This window comes from Triturus cristatus, chromosome 5_1 (genome assembly GCF_964204655.1).
Source record: "Triturus cristatus chromosome 5_1, aTriCri1.1, whole genome shotgun sequence".
In the NCBI taxonomy this organism is placed as follows: domain Eukaryota; kingdom Metazoa; phylum Chordata; class Amphibia; order Caudata; family Salamandridae; genus Triturus; species Triturus cristatus.
Genome location: NC_140587.1, coordinates 487,929,737 through 487,953,372, shown reverse-complemented (window position 1 = coordinate 487,953,372; position 23,636 = coordinate 487,929,737). Strand labels below are relative to the sequence as shown.

At 45.0% G+C, this 23,636-nt stretch overlaps 1 protein-coding gene across 1 annotated transcript in view; it reads left to right on the top strand.

The window, feature by feature from the left end:
• LOC146831101 (V-type proton ATPase subunit d 2) overlaps positions 1-23,636 on the top strand; it is a 60,330-nt gene that overhangs the window by 13,180 nt on the left and 23,514 nt on the right. The window contains exon 2 of the mRNA XM_085605337.1: positions 16,208-16,379. Within this exon, the coding sequence (XP_085461463.1) occupies positions 16,208-16,379 (172 nt within the window). The remainder of the gene's footprint in view (positions 1-16,207; positions 16,380-23,636) is intronic.

The following is a 23,636-nucleotide window of genomic DNA, read 5'->3' as shown; positions in this document are numbered from 1 at the left end:
GGTTGTTTTTGATATACATTTCTGTGTCCAAGAAAATCACCCTTTCTTTGCTTATTTCATATGTGAATTTGAGATTTGTGTTACTGTTGTTTAATCTTTCAAAATATTCCTGGAATTCATTTGTTGTTCCGTCCCATATAATAAATAAATCGTCAATAAATCTTTTCCAACTGACGATTTTATTGACCATTGCATCATTACTCGTGTTCCACGCTATCTCCTTTTCCCAGTATCCCATCGCTAAACAGGCATAGCTGGGACTGAATGAAAATCCCATTGCAGTCCCGTTTCTCTGGCGATAGATCTCTTCTCCAAAAACAAAGATATTTTTATTGAGGCATATTGATACCATTTCTAGGAGCATTTTGTTGTGTTCAAAGTATTTGATATTTCGATCTTGTAGAAAGAAGTTGCACGCTTCCAGGCCCATGTCATTTTCAATGTTTGTGTATAAGGATATTACATCCATTGTTATTAGTTGATATGTTGACTGCCAGGGAGTGTTTTGTAGCAGTCTCAATAGATCCGTTGTGTCCTGTATATAGGAGCTGAGTTGAGTTACATAGGGGTTCAGAAAAAAATCAATATAGTTTGCCATTGGCTCTAATAGTGATCCCTTTGCTGACAGGATTGGTCTGCCAGGCGGGTTTTTTTGATCTTTATGAAGTTTTGGCAGGAAGTAAATTGTAGCTAAGATTGGATGTGTCACTGTCAGATATCTTCGTTCATCTTCATTTATCAGTTCTTGTCCTGCCCATTCCTGAAGTCGGTTATCCAATGATTCCTTTATTTCCAAAGTGGGGTTTTTCTTTAATTTTTCATAGTACTTGGTGTTCCAGAGTTGACGGTGTGCTTCCACAGCATATGCACTCTTTTCCATGATTACGATGTTACCCCCTTTGTCTGCCATTTTTATTACAATTTGATCATCAGTTGTTAGTTTTTCTAACGCATCTCGTTCTTGTTTAGTTAGATTATCCGAAAATTCCGGATGTTTTAATTTGTACAGGTCCTGGATAACTGCTTCTTGGAACAAGTCTATCTTATTACCTGGTGCAAGTTGTGGGTAAAACTTTGATTTTGGTTTCAATCCACTTAAGCCCGCTCCTCCTTGTGTGATAGCCTCTTGCAAAGGGATTTCTTCTCCCTCTGTAGTATCCAAATTTAGAAGCGTTAGGAAGCTCTCAGGATCTTTCACTTGTACAGTTGATGTTACTTCCTCTGATTTTTTCATTTTTTCTTTTATTTGTTTTTCTGCAAACAGTTTTGCCAGTTTTATCTTACGGATATAAAGATATAAATCTATCCGTACTTGAGCCAAGATGAACGAAGATATCTGACAGTGACACATCCAATCTTAGCTACAATTTACTTCCTGCCAAAACTTCATAAAGATCAAAAAAACCCGCCTGGCAGACCAATCCTGTCAGCAAAGGGATCACTATTAGAGCCAATGGCAAACTATATTGATTTTTTTCTGAACCCCTATGTAACTCAACTCAGCTCCTATATACAGGACACAACGGATCTATTGAGACTGCTACAAAACACTCCCTGGCAGTCAACATATCAACTAATAACAATGGATGTAATATCCTTATACACAAACATTGAAAATGACATGGGCCTGGAAGCGTGCAACTTCTTTCTACAAGATCGAAATATCAAATACTTTGAACACAACAAAATGCTCCTAGAAATGGTATCAATATGCCTCAATAAAAATATCTTTGTTTTTGGAGAAGAGATCTATCGCCAGAGAAACGGGACTGCAATGGGATTTTCATTCAGTCCCAGCTATGCCTGTTTAGCGATGGGATACTGGGAAAAGGAGATAGCGTGGAACACGAGTAATGATGCAATGGTCAATAAAATCGTCAGTTGGAAAAGATTTATTGACGATTTATTTATTATATGGGACGGAACAACAAATGAATTCCAGGAATATTTTGAAAGATTAAACAACAGTAACACAAATCTCAAATTCACATATGAAATAAGCAAAGAAAGGGTGATTTTCTTGGACACAGAAATTTATATCAAAAACAACCATATTCAAACAACATTGCATAGAAAAAAGACATCAACCAATGCAACTTTACAAGCAACAAGCTTTCATCAAGAATCTCTAATCTCCAGCATCCCATACGGGGAATTCCTGAGGATTCGACGAATCTGCAGTGAGGAAGAAGAATGGCGCAAACATGGAAACATCACCATAGAAAGATTCTAACAAAGAAAATATAACAATAACATAGTGAGAAAATGCTGGGAGAAAACAAACAACAAAACAAGAGAAGAATGTTTATCTCGAAAACAAAAGACAACTGAATCACAAACAATTCGATTGATAACAGATTTTTCGCTGAAAAGCAAAAAAATTGTGAACATTTTAAGAAAAAATTGGAAGATTCTACAACTAGATACAACTGTGAAAGAATTAGTAGGAAAGCATCCCACAGTGACTTACAGGAGGGCGAAAAATTTGAAAGATCATTTAATTCATAGTCATTTCAAAGGAAAGAAGAAGGAAACCACCTGGCTGAAAACAAAAGGCTTCATAAAATGTCACATGTGCAAAGCTTGCCAAATTGCCAAACAAACCAAAGAAATCAAATTGGCGAACAACAAAACATGGGAGATCCGACAACTGATAACCTGCAAAACAGAGTACACCGTTTATGTTTTGGAATGTCCGTGCCCATTAAAGTATGGTGGGAGCACAACATTTGAACTAAAAAAGAGGATATTGGAGCATATCCGGGCAACAATACACAAGGACAGATCCAACGCAGTAGCTAAACACATGGAGCAATGTCATCAGGGAGACTGGAAACAGCTAAAATTTTTTGGAATTGAAACCATCCCCAAAAAAGAACGTGGGGGAGATCGGGAAAAACAATTGCGCCGCAATGAATCAAGGTACATTCTCAAATTACGAACATTACAACCGCACGGTCTTAACCAATCAGAAGAGCTTTACATACATCTTTGAGTAATCAGATCTTTTTAAACATCGTAAATTAAAGGGATATGAAAGCAAATCAATTTATGAAATAATCAACACATTGCAAGCCACCAAACAACACACAGCAACAACATGTGAAATAAACATAATCATGTGATGAAACATTAAAGAAGAAGAATTTGTAAATTACCAACTTGTGGAATAAAGATACACCAAAAAAGAGGTAACAGTTTCAGTCTCCCCACTGGAGGGGCAACAACGCAAAGAAAACATAAACAATGCGAATGATTTTGGCCAAAAAATTCTGATTTGATTTAAAACTTTATTTTGGGAACAAACCCCACCGAAGGGGCGACAATGTGAACATAAGCACCACAAGGGCTTTATGCCAGAGACTTTCAAAGGACATAATACATTTGTTTTTGTAAATAGTGCACTAGATAATGTTTTGCAATACAAACATGATAATTGAAGTAATTGTGTGAAATCACGAACACTACATTCTCCACAATGCCTAGGGAGCTTGGGTCACAAACAGGAAATGATGTAACTACATTTGAACTTATAGGGGGTGGACCCAAAGCAACAGTTGATCGTGAGCAAGGTATCTGCGATACCGAAACGCGGAGATCTTCGTATGCCTGTTCCCTTTTGAAGCTAAGAGAATTAAATGAGTAAAATCAAGTTGTTGAGAGTGCGTCCCAATTTCTTCCAGGCTGGAGGGATTGTTGGTGAATATTTAGCGGCGTGGTTCGGCCGCAGGGATACGCACCCACGAGGAGCGCTGCAAAATACTCGGTAACCAGGAACCGTTGGAGTGGATATATATATATATATATATATATATATATATATATATATAGATATATGTCGATATCTTGCGCTGCAAGCAACGCAGGAAACAGTCGCACTCAGGATCTTGTTTTTAGCAGAGAAAGTATTTGTTGACTTGACGCGTTTCGACACACTGTCTTTGTCAAAAAGTCATATATAGATATATATATATACAATCCACAAAATCCACTTGGGCTAGAAAGATATCAACGACCGGAACAGCGCTTACCACCTAATAATAGTTATTTCTGAGGTTATAAGGCTATTGAATGTACCACTGGGGTAAAAATGATGGTTACTGTGATACCCAGACAGTCTGAAGAAGAGGCTATTTTGAACCTTTCTGTTGCAAAGAAATTGGGAACAATAAAGTTTCCTCTGCTTAGTGAAAAAATAAGAAAAAATACGTAATACCAAACTAAACGAAAAGTTAACACTGGGCGATCTCTGGTTTGACAATAATATAACTAATGTATTCGTTTTAAAATACACCAGACTGGACTCAGAGAACGTTAGAAGTTTAAAAAAACATTGTTTGATTTACACATTGAGCACTTAACACAATGGGAAAGTCTGTTTTCACTGTTTATCACATGCAAACCACATGTCACGTGACCAATGTTATTTTATTGTCTGTTTCCCTTTGTCTCATTACTCGTGAACAAGGAAAGTTTGTTTCCGAAACGCGTAGAGTTGTTTGCCGAATAAACTCTGCCTTGAAGCAATTGGGAGCCGTGAATCGTTGTCGTTTTTGCATATTACTGCAACGGAGTGTTTGGATATATATATATATATATATATATATATATATATATATATATATATATATATATATATATATATATATATATATATATATATATATATATATATATATATGTATGCTCCAAGGTTGTCCACCAGATTGGGGAGCACTCAAGGACCAGCGATACCATATGGACCATGCAGCTATTGTGGTGCAGCCTGACGCGTTTCGCTGATATAGCTTCCTCAAAGGCTGATCACTCCTGTTCTCCAATGGCGTGCGCAGTCATTCAAATCACTCATGCTGCTTGCTGATAGGTCAGCCATCTCGCACAGAATTGTGGGGCATGTAGTGTTCATGCTGCGCCATCGAACCTTGTATAGGTGCCAGGAGACTGAAGATTTCTGATGCTTCCCCTGTATGGGTCACAAGGGCTGGAAAGTCCTTATTTTCGGTGCCAGTTCTTCCACAGTGAACCGGGCAGATTCCCGACCCAGCGGCCCGCTTTGATTGATGCGGTGGTGCTGCCCCCGCGGCTGGACTGCCGCATGTAAATGTATGCTCCAAGGTTGTCCACCAGATTGGGGAGCACTCAAGGACCAGCGATACCACATGGACCATGCAGCTATTGTGGTGCAGCCTGACGCGTTTCGCTGATATAGCTTCCTCAAAGGCTGATCACTCCTGTTCTCCAATGGCGTGCGCAGTCATTCAAATCACTCATGCTGCTTGCTGATAGGTCAGCCATCTCGCACAGAATTGTGGGGCATGTAGTGTTCATGCTGCGCCATCGAACCTTGTATAGGTGCCAGGAGACTGAAGATTTCTGATGCTTCCCCTGTATGGGTCACAAGGGCTGGAAAGTCCTTATTTTCGGTGCCAGTTCTTCCACAGTGAACCGGGCAGATTCCCGACCCAGCGGCCCGCTTTGATTGATGCGGTGGTGCTGCCCCCGCGGCTGGACTGCCGCATGTAAATGTATGCTCCAAGGTTGTCCACCAGATTGGGGAGCACTCAAGGACCAGCGATACCACATGGACCATGCAGCTATTGTGGTGCAGCCTGATGCGTTTCGCTGACATAGCTTCCTCAAAGGCTAATCACTCCTGTTCTCCAATGGCGTGCGCAGTCATTCAAATCACTCATGCTGCTTGCTGATAGGTCAGCCATCTCGCACAGAATTGTGGGGCATGTAGTGTTCATGCTGCGCCATCGAACCTTGTATAGGTGCCAGGAGACTGAAGATTTCTGATGCTTCCCCTGTATGGGTCACAAGGGCTGGAAAGTCCTTATTTTCGGTGCCAGTTCTTCCACAGTGAACCGGGCAGATTCCCGACCCAGCGGCCCGCTTTGATTGATACGGTGGTGCTGCCCCCGCGGCTGGACTGCCACGTGTAAATGTATGCTCCAAGGTTGTCCACCAGATTGGGGAGCACTCAAGGACCAGCGATACCACATGGACCATGCAGCTATTGTGGTGCAGCCTGACGCGTTTCGCTGATATAGCTTCCTCAAAGGCTGATCACTCCTGTTCTCCAATGGCGTGCGCAGTCATTCAAATCACTCATGCTGCTTGCTGATAGGTCAGCCATCTCGCACAGAATTGTGGGGCATGTAGTGTTCATGCTGCGCCATCGAACCTTGTATAGGTGCCAGGAGACTGAAGATTTCTGATGCTTCCCCTGTATGGGTCACAAGGGCTGGAAAGTCCTTATTTTCGGTGCCAGTTCTTCCACAGTGAACCGGGCAGATTCCCGACCCAGCGGCCCGCTTTGATTGATGCGGTGGTGCTGCCCCCGCGGCAGGACTGCCGCGTGTAAATGTATGCTCCAAGGTTGTCCACCAGATTGGGGAGCACTCAAGGACCAGCGATACCACATGGACCATGCAGCTATTGTGGTGCAGCCTGACGCGTTTCGCTGATATAGCTTCCTCAAATGCTGATCACTCCTGTTCTCCAATGGCGTGCGCAGTCATTCAAATCACTCATGCTGCTTGCTGATAGGTCAGCCATCTCGCACAGAATTGTGGGGCATGTAGTGTTCATGCTGCGCCATCGAACCTTGTATAGGTGCCAGGAGACTGAAGATTTCTGATGCTTCCCCTGTATGGGTCACAAGGGCTGGAAAGTCCTTATTTTCGGTGCCAGTTCTTCCACAGTGAACCGGGCAGATTCCCGACCCAGCGGCCCGCTTTGATTGATGCGGTGGTGCTGCCCCCGCGGCTGGACTGCCGCGTGTAAATGTATGCTCCAAGGTTGTCCACCAGATTGGGGAGCACTCAAGGATCAGCGATACCACATGGACCATGCAGCTATTGTGGTGCAGCCTGACGCGTTTAGCTGATATAGCTTCCTCAAAGGCTGATCACTCCTGTTCTCCAATGGCGTGCGCAGTCATTCAAATCACTCATGCTGCTTGCTGATAGGTCAGCCATCTCGCACAGAATTGTGGGGCATGTAGTGTTCATGCTGCGCCATCGAACCTTGTATAGGTGCCAGGAGATTGAAGATTTCTGATGCTTCCCCTGTATGGGTCACAAGGGCTGGAAAGTCCTTATTTTCGGTGCCAGTTCTTCCACAGTGAACCGGGCAGATTCCCGACCCAGCGGCCCGCTTTGATTGATGCGGTGGTGCTGCCCCCGCGGCTGGACTGCCGCGTGTAAATGTATGCTCCAAGGTTGTCCACCAGATTGGGGAGCACTCAAGGACCAGCGATACCACATAGACCATGCAGCTATTGTGGTGCAGCCTGACGCGTTTCGCTGATATAGCTTCCTCAAAGGCTGATCACTCCTGTTCTCCAATGGCGTGCGCAGTCATTCAAATCACTCATGCTGCTTGCTGATAGGTCAGCCATCTCGCACAGAATTGTGGGGCATGTAGTGTTCATGCTGCGCCATCGAACCTTGTATAGGTGCCAGGAGACTGAAGATTTCTTACATGTAACACCACATATTGTGTTTATGTTTTGATCTATCCGTGTGACATGTGGTATATAGGGAGTACAAAACACGAAGCGAAAAAAAGAGTTCTGGAGCATCTTCGTGCAATACGTAATAACAACAAACAGTACCCCATAGCGAGACATTTCTTTGAGAAACATATGCAGGATAACACACTTGTTCGTATGGTGGTAATTGATACAGTGGATTTGGGAGTCAGGGGTGGTAACAGAGAACTGTCCCTTAGAAAACTGGAATCCCGCTATATTATTGATTTGGGCAGCATGGCCCCTATGGGGTTGAACTTAAGTGAAGAATTGGCTGTGCATTTGCACAACTAAATGAATCTGTATTGTCTGCTTTAGTGGTTACATGATTTTAACTATATTTTATTTTATTATTTTTTCAGGAAATTCTCTTATACAAGTGGACTATTTAGTTGAAGATTGTTAAAATCCTTGTGTATTTAAATCAATGCTGCTGTTATTAAGATATCATGCCCACTTGGGCTATACCGAGGTTTGAGAATTTATCACACATTACACTTAAACTGATATGTAATGATCTTTATTATACAGTGACATGATCGATATTTCAAAGTAACGGTTGGCACTATTATCGAACAACCAGATCGATACACATCTGAATGGAGTTATTATTGGTGAATAATTTAGATTTGTCCATATGGACGAGGATGTTGAAAGAGTCTCTACTCACCAATAATTTATTAATTGATTGATTACGCTTTGTTTCAGTTTTTGGAGTCATAAGTAATGTATTGCGTGTATAAATTTTTAGCGCATTATATGTTATTCCTCCATATGTTTTGTAATTCTAATGATTAATGGGATAGAGTAGTATGTATTCTCTATTTCGTTTGAGGTTTGTGCATTTAATTCCATTATCGGAGACTAGCGTACTCACCACTTCAAAATGGCCACTCCTTTAGTATTTCTTTTTCCACTATGTATATACGAGAAGTCCGCTCTTTGTTTTGACTGTTAGATACACGATCAATTTTGTATTTAAACATGGCGTAGAGTTAACCATACGAGCGTGATAAAGCCGTAATGGTGAAACGCGTCGTTCTGCTTCCTGATTAAAGTATTCACCTTCTATGGAGTGTCCGAGTGTTTCTTTGGCGTGAAAAGGAACAGTGTGGAGTGTATTAGAGGAGTTCCGGTATCCTGACTCGGACCGCCCGTGACAGCCCTGAGTTCTACCGGAGTTGGGGGAGTGATATATATATATATATATATATTCACTGAATAAAACATAGGTTTCATGGACGCTATAGTTAGAAATTAGCATTTAAAAAACCTTTGAAATTCACTGGAAAAACCATAGGTTTCAGGGACGTTATAGTTAGAAATTAGCATTTAAAAACCTTTGAAATTCACTGAAAAAACCATAGGTTTCAGGGAAGTTATAGTTAGAAATTAGCATTTAAAAAACCTTAGAAATTCACTGAAAAAAACATAGGTTTCAGGGACACTCTAGGTAGAAATTAGCAGTTAAAAAACCTTTGAAATTCACTGAAAAAAACATAGGTTTCAGGGACGTTATCGTTAGAAATTAGCAATTAAAAAACCTTAGGAAATCACTGGAAAAAACCACAGGTTTCAGGGGCCAAAACCAGAGAAATTCGGTCATTATAGTTAGTTGAGCTAACTATAACTCACGCCCTCACAATGCACTGGTGATGACGCCACATATTACATTATGTGAAGTGCAGAAAGAACCAACAGAGGTACAGAAAGAGGCAAGAGAGGTGCAGAAACAGGCAGGAAAGGTGCAGAAAGTGGGAACAAGGGTGCAGAAAGAGGCAAGACAGGTGCAGAAAGAGAAAAGAGGAGTGCAGAAAGAGGCAAGAGAAGTGCAGAAAGAGGCAAGAGAATTGCTGAAAGAAGCAACAGAGTTATACAAAGAAGCAATAGAAGTACAGAAAGAGGCAAGTGGGGTGCAGAAAGAAGCAAGAGCAGTGCAGAAAGAACCAACAGAGGTGCAAAAAGAGGCAAGAGGGGTGCAGAAAAAGGTAGGAGAGGTGCACAAAGAGGCAAGAGAGGTACAGAAAGAGTCAGGAGGGGTGCAGAAAGAAGGAAGAGAAGTGCAGAAAAAAGCAACAGAGGTACAAAAAGAGGCAAGAGAGGTGCAAAAACAAGCAGGAAAGGTACAGAAAGAGGGAACAGGGGTGCAGAAAGAGGCACGAGCAGTGCAGAAAGAGGGGAGAGGGGTGCAGAAAGAGGCAAGAAGGGTACAGAAAGAGGCAACAGAGGTGCAGAAAGACGCAAGACAGGTGCAGAAACAAGCAAGAGAAGAGCAGAAAGAGGCAAGAGAATTGCTGAAAGAAGCAACAGAGGTGTAGAAAGATGCAAGAGAAGTGCAGAAAGAGGCAAGTGAGGTACAGAAAGAAGCAGGAGCAGTGTAGCAAGAACCAACAGAGGTGCAAAAAGTGGCAAGAGGGGTGCAGAAAGAGGCAAGAGAAGTGCAGAAAGAGGTACTTGAGGTGCAGAAAGAGGCTCGAGGAGTGCAGAAAGAGGCAAGAGAAGTGCAGAAAGAGGCAAGAGAAGTGCAGAAAGAAGCAAGAGAGGTGCAGAAGGAAAAGAGTGAGGTGCAGAAAGAGGCAAGTGAGGTGCAGAAAGAGGCAAGAGATTTACAGAAACAGGCAAGGGAACAGCAGAAACAGGCAAAAGAAATGCACAAAGAGGCAAGAGAGGAGCAGAAAGAGGCAAGAGAGGTGTAGAAAGAAGCAAGTGAAATGCAGAAAGAAGACAGTGAGGTGCAGAAAGAGGAAGAAAGGTGCAGAAGAAGCAAGAGAAATGCAGAGAGAGGCAAGAGAGGCACAGAAAGAAGAGAGGTTTGTGCACCATTTGTACCAGTTAAACACCCATATTTTGCAATAGTAACACATGACCATTCCAGCTTTGTAAAGGGCCTTCCACCACGCTGTAACACATGACGCTGCATTTTTGGGAACATTTGAGCCGTTTGAGCTAGAAACAAGTTTGTTTTTGTTCAAATCTGCAGAATAGGTGACAGATGATGGAATATTTGGCAGATGCGGAAAATGTTTAATTATGAGAAAATTGGTGCAGCCGACCAGTCACATAATTCCAGTGGCCCTCCTCATAACTGCAACTAGGTCTAGAAGTGCTCCTCAGTGGTTCCTTCTTTTATTGTATCTCACTGAGTTTATAGTTTAGCTTCTATGGAAATGAGGAAGACTAAACCTGAGGTTACCACTCCACAACACAGACTAGAATACCACATAATTGCTCTCCAAAGCACATAATCCCACTCCACATAATTACTATACACTAAATACCACATACTTTCTATTCACATAATTTCACTGCACAACATACCACATAATTTTACTACACACAACGTACATCCACTCTACACCCAAAAACATTAGTAAAAAACTTTTACATTTACAACACCAATAGCTCTAACTCTCGCAAATTCGAAACCTATTAATTTGCAAATGCTTCTTTAACTAGTAGTCACGTTTGCAGAGTTGTGGAGAAAGGGTGCAGGGCCTGCGACCAGCAATCAGGATTTTCACTGCATTGGACCTACAGGAGGTACCAGGAGGGCTTCATAGCCCCCAAAGTCTCTGAGGAGTAAAGTGGACTTCATCCCCCATCCCGTAGTCTGCCAGGAGGCGCGTTTGCACAATGGTGCAGGGAGGGGGCAGGGCCTCCCGCAACACCGGCTTTTCTTTTTCTTTTGTCTTTGGAATGGAGGCTGTGTGGCCCCCCTTCCCTTAATTATTTTTGGGCCCTGTGGACTCCACCCCCCAGGGCCTCAACATTTTATCTGTTTAAAAAAAAACAGGAAATAGGCCACGTGGCCCCCCCCCTTCCCTGGGCCACTTCTGGCCCCGGGGACCCCATCCCCCAGGGCCTGGCTAGCCTGGAGCTTTTTGGGAGAAGGGGCCACGTGGCCCCCCTCCTGAGGCCAATTATGGCCCCAGGGACCCCATCCCCAGGGCCTGGCCTTATTGTCAAAGAAAAAAATGGGAAGGGGACCCCGTGGCCTCACTTCCCTGGGCCACTATTGGCCCGGGGACCTTATCCCTGGGGGCTTGGCCTCTTTTTTAAAAAAAAAATAATTCAGGGGAGGGGGGCCGTGTGGCCCCCCTCACCTGGGCCACTTCTGGCCCCAGGGACCCCATCCCCCAGTGCCTGGCCTCTTTGATGGGGACCGTGGGGGGAGCCCCAATACCCCCACAGCCCCTGTCGGCCCCGGCCTCCTTTGGGAGCCGGCATTGCTTTTAGGCAAGGGGAGCTGCTGACATGCAGCTCCATTTGGCCAAAAGCAATTCTGCTTTGCTTCTTGGAAAAGAAGCAAAGCAGTGTTTGCTATATCAGGGCGGGAGCTTTGCTCCCGCCCTGCCATAGCAAACAGCAATGTCCCAGGGTGGGCACACCGGGACATTGCAGGAGCCGGCCCTGGGGGGTGGCGGTCCCCAGGGCCATCGAGGGCTCGAGGAGGGGGACCATGTGGCCCCACTCCCAACTGATTTAAGCCCCGGGGAGGTGGTGGTCCTGGGGTCCACCACGAACCCCCGCATTTTAATGAATTGTGCCCCAGGGAGGTGGTGGTCCCCAGGGCTGTGTAGAGGGGCTCGAGCACCCCCACACTTCAATATTCAAAGTAGCCCTGGGGAGGTGGTGGTCCCCGGGTATTGGGGGCCCGCGAGGCCCCCCTCCCTAAAATATGAAATGCCCTGGGGAGGTGGCGGTCCCTGCGGTTTGGGGGCTCGTGAGGCCTCCCTCTTTTAATTACTGATGCCCCGGGGCAGTTTGGGGGGGAGGAGCCCCCCATGCATTTTAATAAAAAAGCCCCGGGGAGGTGGCGGTCGCCGGGGTTGCAGGGGTCTCCACACGCCCGCATACATTATAAACATTGCCCCCGGGACCTTGCCCACCCGGGGGCTTATAGAAAATGAAGCACGGGAGCACACGCTTCTTTATTTTTGTTTTTTCGGCCGGATTTGCGCACCCAGCGCAAATTCGGCCGATTTAAAAAAGAAAATGCTTTTTTTGGATCACCAGGGACATGGACAGTAGACTTAGGAGGAGGAACAAGGACAGATCTCTCCCAGATGCACGACGAGAGGGGAACAAGAATCCCGCTTAATTAGGATCCATTGAAACTAAGATTCATGCATTCCAGATAATAAATAAAAGTGTTACGAACACTGCTCTAGGAAGACTTTGACATAAAACTAGGTAGGTTAGTAATTCTTAACCTGTGGAAAACTGACCCTTGGGAGTTGCTTGGGGCCCAAATATCTCTTCTGTTACCTCCAGTAAGCCCCACATACAGAGATTGCTGAGACATCGTAGGAGGCCATGTCACCTTTTTCCACCACCCTACAAACGCGCCTACTAGTAGGGGGATGAAGTCCCCTTGGCTATTGAGGGTCCTTGGGGGCCAACAACCCCACCTGTTACCGCCAGCAAGTCCAACATAGTGGGTTTACTGAGAGGTTTTTGGTGGCCACACCCCCTTTCTCCACCACTCTGCAAACGTGCCACCTGGCACACGACTAGTTAGGGGAGGAAGTCCTGTCGGCTCTTGAAGGTCCTTGGGGGCCAACTAGCCTTGCTGTTACTTCCAGTAAGACCCACACAGCTGGATTGCTGAGAGGTCATCAGAGGCCACGCCCCCTTTCTCCACCACTCTGCAATCGCGCCTTCTGGCCACTGTTCCTCAAGAGAAGAAGTCCACTTTAGTCCTGAGGCCCTCAGGAGGCAAGGAGGCATCACCCCCCACCCAGCAGTGCACTGAGAGGCACATTTGCAGAGTGGTGGAGAAAGGAGTGTGGCCTCTGATCACCTCTCAGCAATCCCACTGAGTGGGGCTTACTGGAGGGAACAGGAGGTCTTCTTGGCCCTTAAGGACCCTCAGCAGACAAGGGAACTTCATCCTCCAACCAGAAGCGCGCCAGGAGGCACATTTGCAGAGTTGTGGAGAAAGGGGGCAGGGCCTTCCACGAGTTGCGGGGTTCTTTTGTTCATTTTTTCCTTTTCAGGAAGGGGGGGCGCGTGGCCCCCCTTCTCATCACCCTTCTGAGCTCCGGGGGCCCCATCCCCCAGGGCCTGATCCTTTGTGAAATTATTTTTATTTAAAAAACGGGAGCCCCCTCCCAGACCGATTCTGGCCTAGGGGACCCCATCTCCCTGGGCCCGGACGATATTTAACTTTTTTGGTTAAATTTGAAATGGAGGGGGGCTGAGGGGCCCCCTCCCGGGCCTTTTTTGGCACTGGGGACCCCATCTCCTGGAGTATGCCCATTTATTTACTTTTTTTTTTAAAATAATTGGGAGGAGAGCCATGTGGCCCCCCCCTACTGAGGCCGATTTCAGCCACAGGAACCCCATTCCCGGGAGCCAGACCTTTAAATATATAATTTTTTTTACATGGGAGGGGGGCTAGCACGGCCTCTCTCCCTGGGCAGAGATTGCCCCGTGGACTCCATCCCCAAGGCATGGCCACCTCATCGGGTTCCTGCACTTCATTTAATTAGGCCCCTGGGTGGGCCGGGTCCCAGAGGCAATTAAAAATAATGATAAGGGGCCACGTGGGCCCTCCACTGCCCTGGGGACCGCCACCTCCCTGGGGCTAAAGAGAAATAAAATGCCGGGGCCGTGTGGCCCCCCTGCTGCCCCGGGGACCGCCACATCCCCGTGGCACAAATGAAATAACTAAAGGGGTCCGTTGCAGGGCTGAAGAGAAATAAAATGCAGGGGCCACGTCGCCCCCCAGCTGCCCCGGGGACCACCATTGTTCCGGGGTACAAATGAAATCACTAAAGGGGTCTGTTGCGGGGGCTGAAGAGAAATAAAATGCGGGGGGCCACGCGATCGTGTCCCGGTGGCAATTAAAAAAAAATGATGGGGGCGGCGTGAGTTCCCTGCAGCCCCAGGGACCGCTACCTCCCCGGGGCTAATAGAGTCAAATGCGGGGGCCATGCAGCCCCCCCCCCATTGCCCCGGGGACCGCCAGGTCCCTGGGACACAAATGAAAGCACTAAGGGGGTCCGATGCAGGGGCTGAAGAGAAATAAAATGCGGGGACACGCGGCCCCTCGCAGCTCCAGGGACCACACTTTCCCCGGAGCAAAGGTGATGAAAGGAGGGGGTCCACGTGGCACCCCTCCAGGAGCCCAAAGTCCTGGGGTGCAGTTTGCTATGGCTTGGTGAAAGCACTGTTCCTGCCAAGCCATAGCAAACAGTGCTCTGCTTAATGAAAGTGAGAGCATTAAAAATGCTCTCCCTTCCACGAAGCGGAGCAGAATTGCTTTTGGACACTGAGAGCTGCATGTTTGCAGCTCCCTCTGTCCAAAGGCAATGCCGGCTCCCACAGGAGGCGGGAAGCTGGAAGGGACTGTGGGGGGAGCGGGGCCATCATTGCTTGTGGTCAGAGGGAGCTACAAACATGCATCTCCCTCTGCCCAAAAGCAATTCTGCTCCGCTTCGTGTTTGCAATGGCTTGGCCGGAGCAGTGTTCCCGCCAAGCCATAGCAAACTGCAGTGTCCCGGGGCTGGGCACAATCTCAGTCCTCAAATGTATCCACAGCTATTTTAAAGGTTGCATCTATTGCCAGAAGGGTACGTCGACACGTCATGTGAATGCAAAACAAAGCTTTAAGTAAGAATCAAGAACTATCTCATATTGCACCACGATATCTTTTAACACCAAGAGACATGTAGTTATCCCAATACCAGCCCTGTTCCACAATATCAAGCATAGTTTCATTCGTTGTGTCATGATATTGAAAGTATTTAATTAGCGAATGAGTGTGATCGAATGAACAAAATAAGTGAATATGAGTAATTGTACAACAGCTCTTGTCTTGTATCCACCTCATTGCTTGGCTCAAGTTCAACAAGATGGAGTAAAATAAAGTTTGCTCCCAGAGAGAATCAACATTTTCAATCTATAAGGACCCAGAAACATACTTATTTGTTTGAGGGCTGTGTAAAACCTTGTATTGTAACCACAGGCCACTTGAGAGTGTCAGGTCACCACCTATCCAGGATGCTAGGCTCTACCTAGGATACATTTTTAAGTAATCTGTTACACCTGGTTCTATTTTTCTTGGGTACCTAGTCTGAAATAGTAGATATTCTACCTAGTCATTCTGGACTTCACAACATGGCAGATGTGTTGTGCGAAGGGAACTACACTTAATTGCTGCGTGGAGTGGGATCCTGGTGACAGAAATTGTGAGTCACGTCTACATGGGACTGAAGTAGCACATCATATAGAAGTGGACTCATGGAGGGTCAAATAGGGGTAGATAAAGGTAACAGCTACTAGCCTTAGTTTGCATTTTGCTAATCCTGGCACTGCGCTTACTACCCCAGATCTCTGGAATCACGAAGGCAGTAGCAAGCACAAACATTTGACAAGGCTCAGGAGTTCTGTTTAGTTTCTGCTGATGTCTCTCATTGCCCTTTGCTTAGCAAGTGAGCACCAATAGGAGGCTATTCCGGCACTAAAGAGCTCAAGTGTGTGATCGTCACTGAGGGTCAAAGGGTGCATGATGTCACTTCTGCCACCCTATGGAGTAGTCCCCTTTGCTGTACTATAAAGCAACTTTGATGGCCAATGTCTGTTTGGAAATTTAGGGGTATGTTCTCTTTGCATTCTGTAAATCCTCACATTGGTATCACTTTGATGTTTTTAATTGCATTTCAGATTTGAAATTACACCTGCAGTCCACTGACTATGGCAGCTTCCTGTCCGATGAGACCGGCCCGTTGACTGTGTCAACTATTGATGACAAACTGAAGGAGAAACTACTGACAGAATTTCATTACTTCCGAAACCATGCCTTTGAACCGCTCGCTACCTTTCTGAACTTCATCACGTGAGTGGCTTTCTGCGGGTGGCTGGAGGTGGGTGCACTCGGATACAGATAGTTGGGTTTGGAAGGGCAGACACAGAAAGGGGAGCACCGTTGTTGCATTAGGCAGACATCTTTTCAATTACAGAAATTGGGCTCGAGATAGAGAAGGGCATGTAACCCTAACTGTATGGTTGCTGCTCTGCATGATATTAGCGATGAGCAAATCCGCATAATAGCTTCCTTTGGTCTTAATTTGTAAAATGTATCGTATTTAGAGTAGGGTGGTCATGTAGGTGCTGGTTACTGGCAGATCTCTTGTGGTGGGATTGGTTCCCATGTTGTCTTCCTGGTCCTGCTCGGAGAAGCCATCTGGTGAATCCTCATTTGGAGGTCTGAGGTGGCACGGGACATGGATACTAGTTTAGCTATAAACAAAGAATCTGCCTTCTCTCGTCTTGTGATATCCCTGATAGTTATGTGTCATCAGCAACCCAACACATCAGCCTTTCCCTCCACGTTGGCTGAGGCCGAACATGAAGTGGTGCTGACGTCAAGGGCCATGCGTCGTGGGCACTTGGCACATTCAACACTACGTCCCCAGCGGCAGCTTTTACCATTGCAGGCTGACCTTGTCATTGTGAACTTCAGATTAAACTCGGGCTGCTAAGGAACAGAGGGGCATATCAACAAGGGGTTTATCTCTGCTTTTTTGGCTTTAAAAGCCAAAAAAGGAGAGATAAAACTAGCGCCCTATCAACAACAGGGTGCTAACATGCAAATTTGCATGTTAGCACCCTTTTACTCTACGCTTCCCCTTGCATCTCTAATGAGATGCAAAGGGGGCGTTCCAGAGTAAAATAATAGGAGAAATGTCGCTAAGCGACTTTTCTCCTATTATCAAGAATGTCGCTAACCCTGTTAGAGACAAAAAAAGCAGCGCTAACCGCGGTTAACGCTGCTTTTTTACGTCTGGTATTTTTCTGACTTAGCCATGATATCCTATGGAAGGAGGATATCATGGCTAAGTTTGCCTGTCCCTATCAACAAGGTAACGTGAGATTATCGCTGGGTTTCCAGCGATAATCTCACGTTAGCCTGTTAGCGTGAGGATTTTTATCGCTATTGAGATAAGCGTTGCTAATAGCACGCTATCTCAGCGATAAAAATTCACGCTAGCCGGCGATAATTATCCTAGCGCTAAGTGTGCTTAGAGATAATTATCGCCGGTTGTTGTTGATATGCCCCGAACAACCCTCTTCGGAATGTTTCCAAGTCTAATTAAATGTAATCAAAAAAAGAACAATTCTGCTGCCACATCGCATCAGAAACTACATTTTCCTGTCACGTGCAGCAAAAAATAAGGTCGCTGCACGGGAACGAGTTGCTAGTCTTATGTAAGTGAATCGATATCAACCCTACAGACTCTGCATTTTGAGCACTGTAAAGAGATAATTGGAGCTTTAAAGACAAATCATTATTGGTTTCAGGTTATGGTGTACGTAAGAAACAACCTTTTCACACTTGGGGGCATATTTACAAGCCGCTATCGCCACCATAACGTCACTTTTAGTGATGTTGTGGTGGCGATAGGGGCCTCAACTCAGGGGTGAGCCGCATTCTTGTGAATACAGCGCATCCCTGTGTTTTCAGAATGTAGAAGTGTGGTGTTAGCAATGTTTGCTCAACGCCACGCTTCTCCATTCTGTTGTAAAAATGCCTCTTGGTGTTTCAGTACTTCAGACTTCCATGTAAAAGAAAGCACGTAGTTAAACGAAAGGTGATTGTGCAGAATGGTGATCGTGTGGGCATTTGATTACAGTGGCCAGGATTTAGTACATATGGCACATTGGCTAAGCTGCTTATTTATGAAAGCCTGCTCCTCTATTCAAGTCACTGGTATAAGAGTGTGCACCTTGCTAATGCCCCCCTACAGGAGCCACTGGGGCCCTCACATTCTGAGCACAGGAGAACTTCTGAAGACAATCATCTGCCTACACCTTGGCCATTCTAACATGGCTTCTACCTGGATTCAGGGATGTATTCTAATTGGATTTATGTATTGCTTACTGTCATGGAGAGGTGCAGAAGCACTTTATGGTCAGCAGCACTCTACTCTGTAACACAAAGTTAGTGGTTATTCCTATGGTTATCAATCATTGTTGTGTATTGTTTATTACTGGGTTAGCTTGTGGTTTTAGGAGATTATCAGAGGCTTTTTCTGCAGTTTCATATTGTACATTAAATTAGCAGGAGTTAGGTGAAATTAATAATGAAAGTTCCTGCAAGTTGAAAATGAGATGAGAGGATAGTCTTGAGGAGGTTGGATAATATTAGATAAGAAGGAGTGGTTACACATTTGAGTTTGTGATAGGTAGCAAATCAAACTGGAAAACGTGGGCCTGCTAGAAAAGGTGAGATATTGTTAAATTGCAAGGAGTGGTTACCCAGAAGGCGAGTTGATTTGTGAGGAGAGGTATGGGTAGGTTGTGGAAATGTAGAAGAGCGTAAGATGGATATGCATATCACAGAGTAGGCTAGGCTCAGAGTCATTAAGGCATACAGAGGATGGAGAGTAAGAAAAGAATCATTCTGTAGAAAAGAAAGAGAGAGAATAATCACTTTCTAAAAAATCCAGGTCAGTTTTCGTGGAGTGTATTTGGGGTATTGCGAGAGTGGTTTTTGAGACAGGGTGCAGTCTCAGGATGTATATAGAGTAGAAAGAAAGGATGAGGGTGGTTAACATGTGGGCAGGTGATATATGTTGTTGAGATGTTGGGTGTTTTGTTTGGCTGTTTGCTGTTGAAATGTTCTGTCTATTTTTGGTTACACAGATATTGGAGATTATTTAGATTTGATTGAGTTGTTACTTGGCTTATTGTAATACAGGGAACAGAGTTATGTGGTATGTCCGGATAGCTGGTCCTTATAATCTATCTGGTAAGATTTGGATGGTTGGGCCATCTCTGTTTGCATTGATTTTTCTTGTTATGAATAACTTTGAGATGGATGTATGGATGGCATGTTTTTAGGGGAACGTGATTCTCCCTAAAATTAGTAGTGGGTTGTTTGTCAAGACATTCAGCTGCTTTGGTTCTTGCTTGATCTTAGCAAGTTTTGGAGGGGGATCTGTCTGTAGGCGGAGAAGCCAGAACTTGAGATCATGTACATTCTCTGTCGGATCATGTGAGAAATAGCCCGGTCTAAAGAATTCTTCTAAACTCTAATTGATTCTCAGCGGCTATGATCTTTGCAGGTAGGGAGATTAATAGGTTTGTGACTGAAAGGACAAGGTGGTATCACTAATGGGTTTCTTCCTGTAAGCGTATATTATTAGTAAGTTCTTGGGTTGGGTGATTTTTTTTTTTCATGCATTTTGATCCTTTGCTGTTAATTGCTCTGTATGTGATGCATAGTAGCTTAAAAGAGGATCTACTTGAAATCAGGAGCCAGTGTAGAGCATTTAGAATTAGGGAAATGCACGTTCATATATTTACATTAAGACATAGGGCCTGATTTAGATTTCGGCGGACAGGTAACTCCATCACAATGGTGACCGATATCTCGTCCACTGAAATATAAATCCCATAGAATATTATGGGACTTATATTTCGGCGGACGGGGTATCCATCACCATTGTGGCGAAGCATCCTGTCAGCCGAAATCTAAATCAGGCCCACAGTCTTGCTGCTCAATTTTGGATTAGCTATAACTTCTAATTGTTGAGAGTGGAACCTTGTGATATAGTCCATTAGCATAATCAAGTTTGCAGAGGCTTAGTGATGTTGTTGATTGTACTTTCTGAGGAAATCCAAGATGAAGAAAGATGCATCTAAGAGTTTTCATTGTATATACAGTTGACTGAGACATCCTCTCCACTTGAGTATTCATAGAAAGTGTAAAGTCAAAAGAAGAATCCAAGATTTCTCACTTATTTTGCTATTTTTGTGCAGGTCCCAGTTCATATGGCCAGAAAGATAGAGGATCATAATTTTTCCATTCACCTTAGGTCTCTTTCAGTTTCTTGAAGCATTTAGCTAGACGTGATTTCACGTCATCCATTGATCTACGGATATGAGGCAGGAGTTTAGTTGTGATGTTCCTATATTCTTCGGGTTCTCCAGTTGGAGAATTTATCTGTGTGTCTTCTGCATAGTTGTAGCAAATTAAATTGAAACTGATGATTACTGTCAGTAATGATTTTGTGTATTTGTTAAAAAGTAGGGGTGAGATGACAGGTCCTTATGTGTTTTTTATGCAGTGAGGATTAGTTGGGAAAGTGGGTGTGCACATCAGGTAGAACCTGTTGTTTAGGTAACAGAAAATGCAGTTGAGACTGATGCCATCTATGGTGACTTTTTTTAGCATAAGAAGTTACATATCATGGTGTACTGTGTCAAAAGCTGTTGAATGGTCCAGGAGTAGTAATACAATGACATCATTTTTGTCAACTGGTGTTGCAATTTGGTTCGGCTTATTTAGTGCACCAAGCTTTTTTGATCACCCAGTTTTGGACTATTTACTGTGGGTGAGTCTCACTGCTTGTGTCTCGTCCATGGTAATCATATGGTACATGGACTGTGAACATTTACATCCAGTGTCCACCTTTTATGATAAGGCCGCTGTGATGCAGCACAGGTAAGGGGCACTTGGTTGTTTACACATGCACATGTGTGAGGACTGCGCTTATGAGACTACTGTCGTGTGCAGCCCGGTAACTGCACATCTGTAGCCTGGTGCGGGGAAAACTCTGCAAGGTTAGGTGGTGACCTGGTATAGACCTTATAATATTAGTAGACACTCATAGGTAACGTCAGTATGGTTTACTGTTTTGTCTGCAGTGACACAGGACAAAGGAAAGGAAGAAAGCTGGTGCAGGAAGTAAGTAAAACCAGCTCTCCATAGAATTCACAACCTTGGAGGTGAGGAGGTCTGCTGAAACTGTTCCTGTCCTATAGCTCCCCACCAGGAGTAAAATGAGACCAAGATCATTGAAAGACATACAACGGGCCCCAGTTATGGCCTGTGAAAGATCTGACATTTGACCCCCACCTTTTGGAAAAAATCAGAATGTGATGCTCTGTCATATTTCAATAAATTACCCCCGGCGTAGGCCAGGGCCTGGGGGTCGGTGCAAAATAGATTTATTAATTTATCCCGCGGAGGGGGCATGCATGGGGCCCCCTCCACACATCTTCAGTTGACCCCAGGAGCCCTCTCCTCCCCGGGGCCATTCGAAGATTAAGGGAGCTCGGGACCGCAAATTCAGGCCACTGAAACACGAAGAACGGGGAGAGCGACGTGGCATCCCACCCACGCAGGAGAGGTAAGGGGCAGAGGACCCTATCTCCAGGACCCTGCCGATAGACCAACAAGGGGGAGCACCGTCACTCCCTGTGCCCTTGTCTGAAGGGAGTGGGGCGGCCACCCCACACGGAATACCCTGGCCACATTGGGCAGGCAGCGGACAAACAAGCTGCTGGCTCCCATGATGGCAGAAGAGGACGCCAACCAGGTGGGGAGCTGGCAGAGGTAGCCGGAGGTGGGTTCCCTGTTCTGACTCCAATGAAGAGGCCAGTCGGGGTGCCCAGGTAGGACTGGGCAACCGCAAAAGAAGAAAAAAGAAAAAAGAAACTGTGTGAGGCAGCACTGCTGCAAAAGTAAGCGACCGGAGCTACTTTATTAATATTCACTGTCCTCAAGGGGATGCCCCAAAAGGCCTTGCAGCGCTTCTTCAATTGGTATATTTTTTGTTCCGGTGGTAGTCCCATAAATGGGGGTTTGCAGGAGGCACAGGACCCTTGTTGTATACTGATGATACACAGCTCATAATCTCATTTGATAAGGATATTAATAATGCGAAATCACATTTTGCAACCGCGATGCAAGCCATTGCAGCCTGGATGACAGAAAACTGTCTCCAGTTGAATACCAGCAAAACCTTGATTATGCTGTTTGGCAGGGCCCAACAGTTCTGGACCCCTGACTGGTGGCCTTCTGAATTAGGTTCAGCGGCAATTCCCAAAATGGCTTTTGAAAACCTGGGCGTTCGCCTTGATCAGTCACTAACCATGAAAGAACGGGTTTTGGCTACCACTGGCACCTGTTGGTATGTGATGTGACTGTTGCGAAGAGTTTTTCCTCTAACTCCACTTTGCCTATGAATATCAAAAGGGATTTTGATTGTGATACTACCAATCACTGACAGAGAGTGCAGGGACTGCAGTAGTAGATTTGTTTTCGCAGTTAAGCTGTCAAGCAACAAGATGGGGCTGGGGTGTGGCCTAATGGCCAGAGCTGCTGACTTTGGAGCTGGTAAACCAGGTTTGAGTCTTGGGGTCAGCTCAACATCCTGTGATTCTGGGCAAATCACTTAATCTCCCTACACCTACCAAAAAACATGAATGTGTCCTTGTGTAATACTGGTGCTTATGTAAAGCACTCCAATACCTTCGGGTCGAGTTCGTGCTAAATAAAACTGCAACAAACAAAAAAAAGATATGCTGGAAGGCCAAGCCAGCCACCATTTGCATAATCCAGACAAGACACCGCTATTACAAATGTTAATTTATGCCCACAGTCCAGAGACAGAAATCTGCACTGTGGTGATTCTTAGATAAAAAAAAGTGTCTGGTTAATGACTGAGGTTTTGGGATCAAGAGAAAGTGCCTCATCAAAGGCTAAGACTTGTTACTGCTATTTATTGGTTGGGTCATTGATCTGGTGCTGCTAGCAAAAGATTCAACTTCCTGTTTCCTATGCTTGGGCCCACCACCGGAATCTCAGTAATGGCCTTGTTCCAGTTCATAAAACAATAGCCATGCTGTTGGTGATGGCCTGCATGCATTTAGAGAAACTGCAGGACCCCTGAAGTTGAGGAGATTTTATTAATTACCTCTGTTTCATCTGTTTAGTTTTGGAACAGCTAGCTTTGCAACTGTTATCAAAGGCGACGTTAAGTAAACAGGAAGTGAGCAGCAGTAAAGAGGGACCCTGGGAAACTCTTTAAGGTGGTCCGGAGAAAGGCAACTAGGAATGTGAAAGTATAATGGATGCAATACGAGCCTCCAGGAATGAGTTTAGCTACATCAGGGCTAGACGGGTGATCCGAATTTGAGAAAGATCTTGCAGAAGGGTCAAATTTAAAAGTCACCCCGGAGTTAAGAATCATCATTGGTGCACAGGTCATGATGGTGAACGTCTAAAAAGCGATTCACTGTGAATGATTGAATCTAGTTTACTTTCAACTCATTTGTCAAGAAAGTTAAGATTTGAAATTAG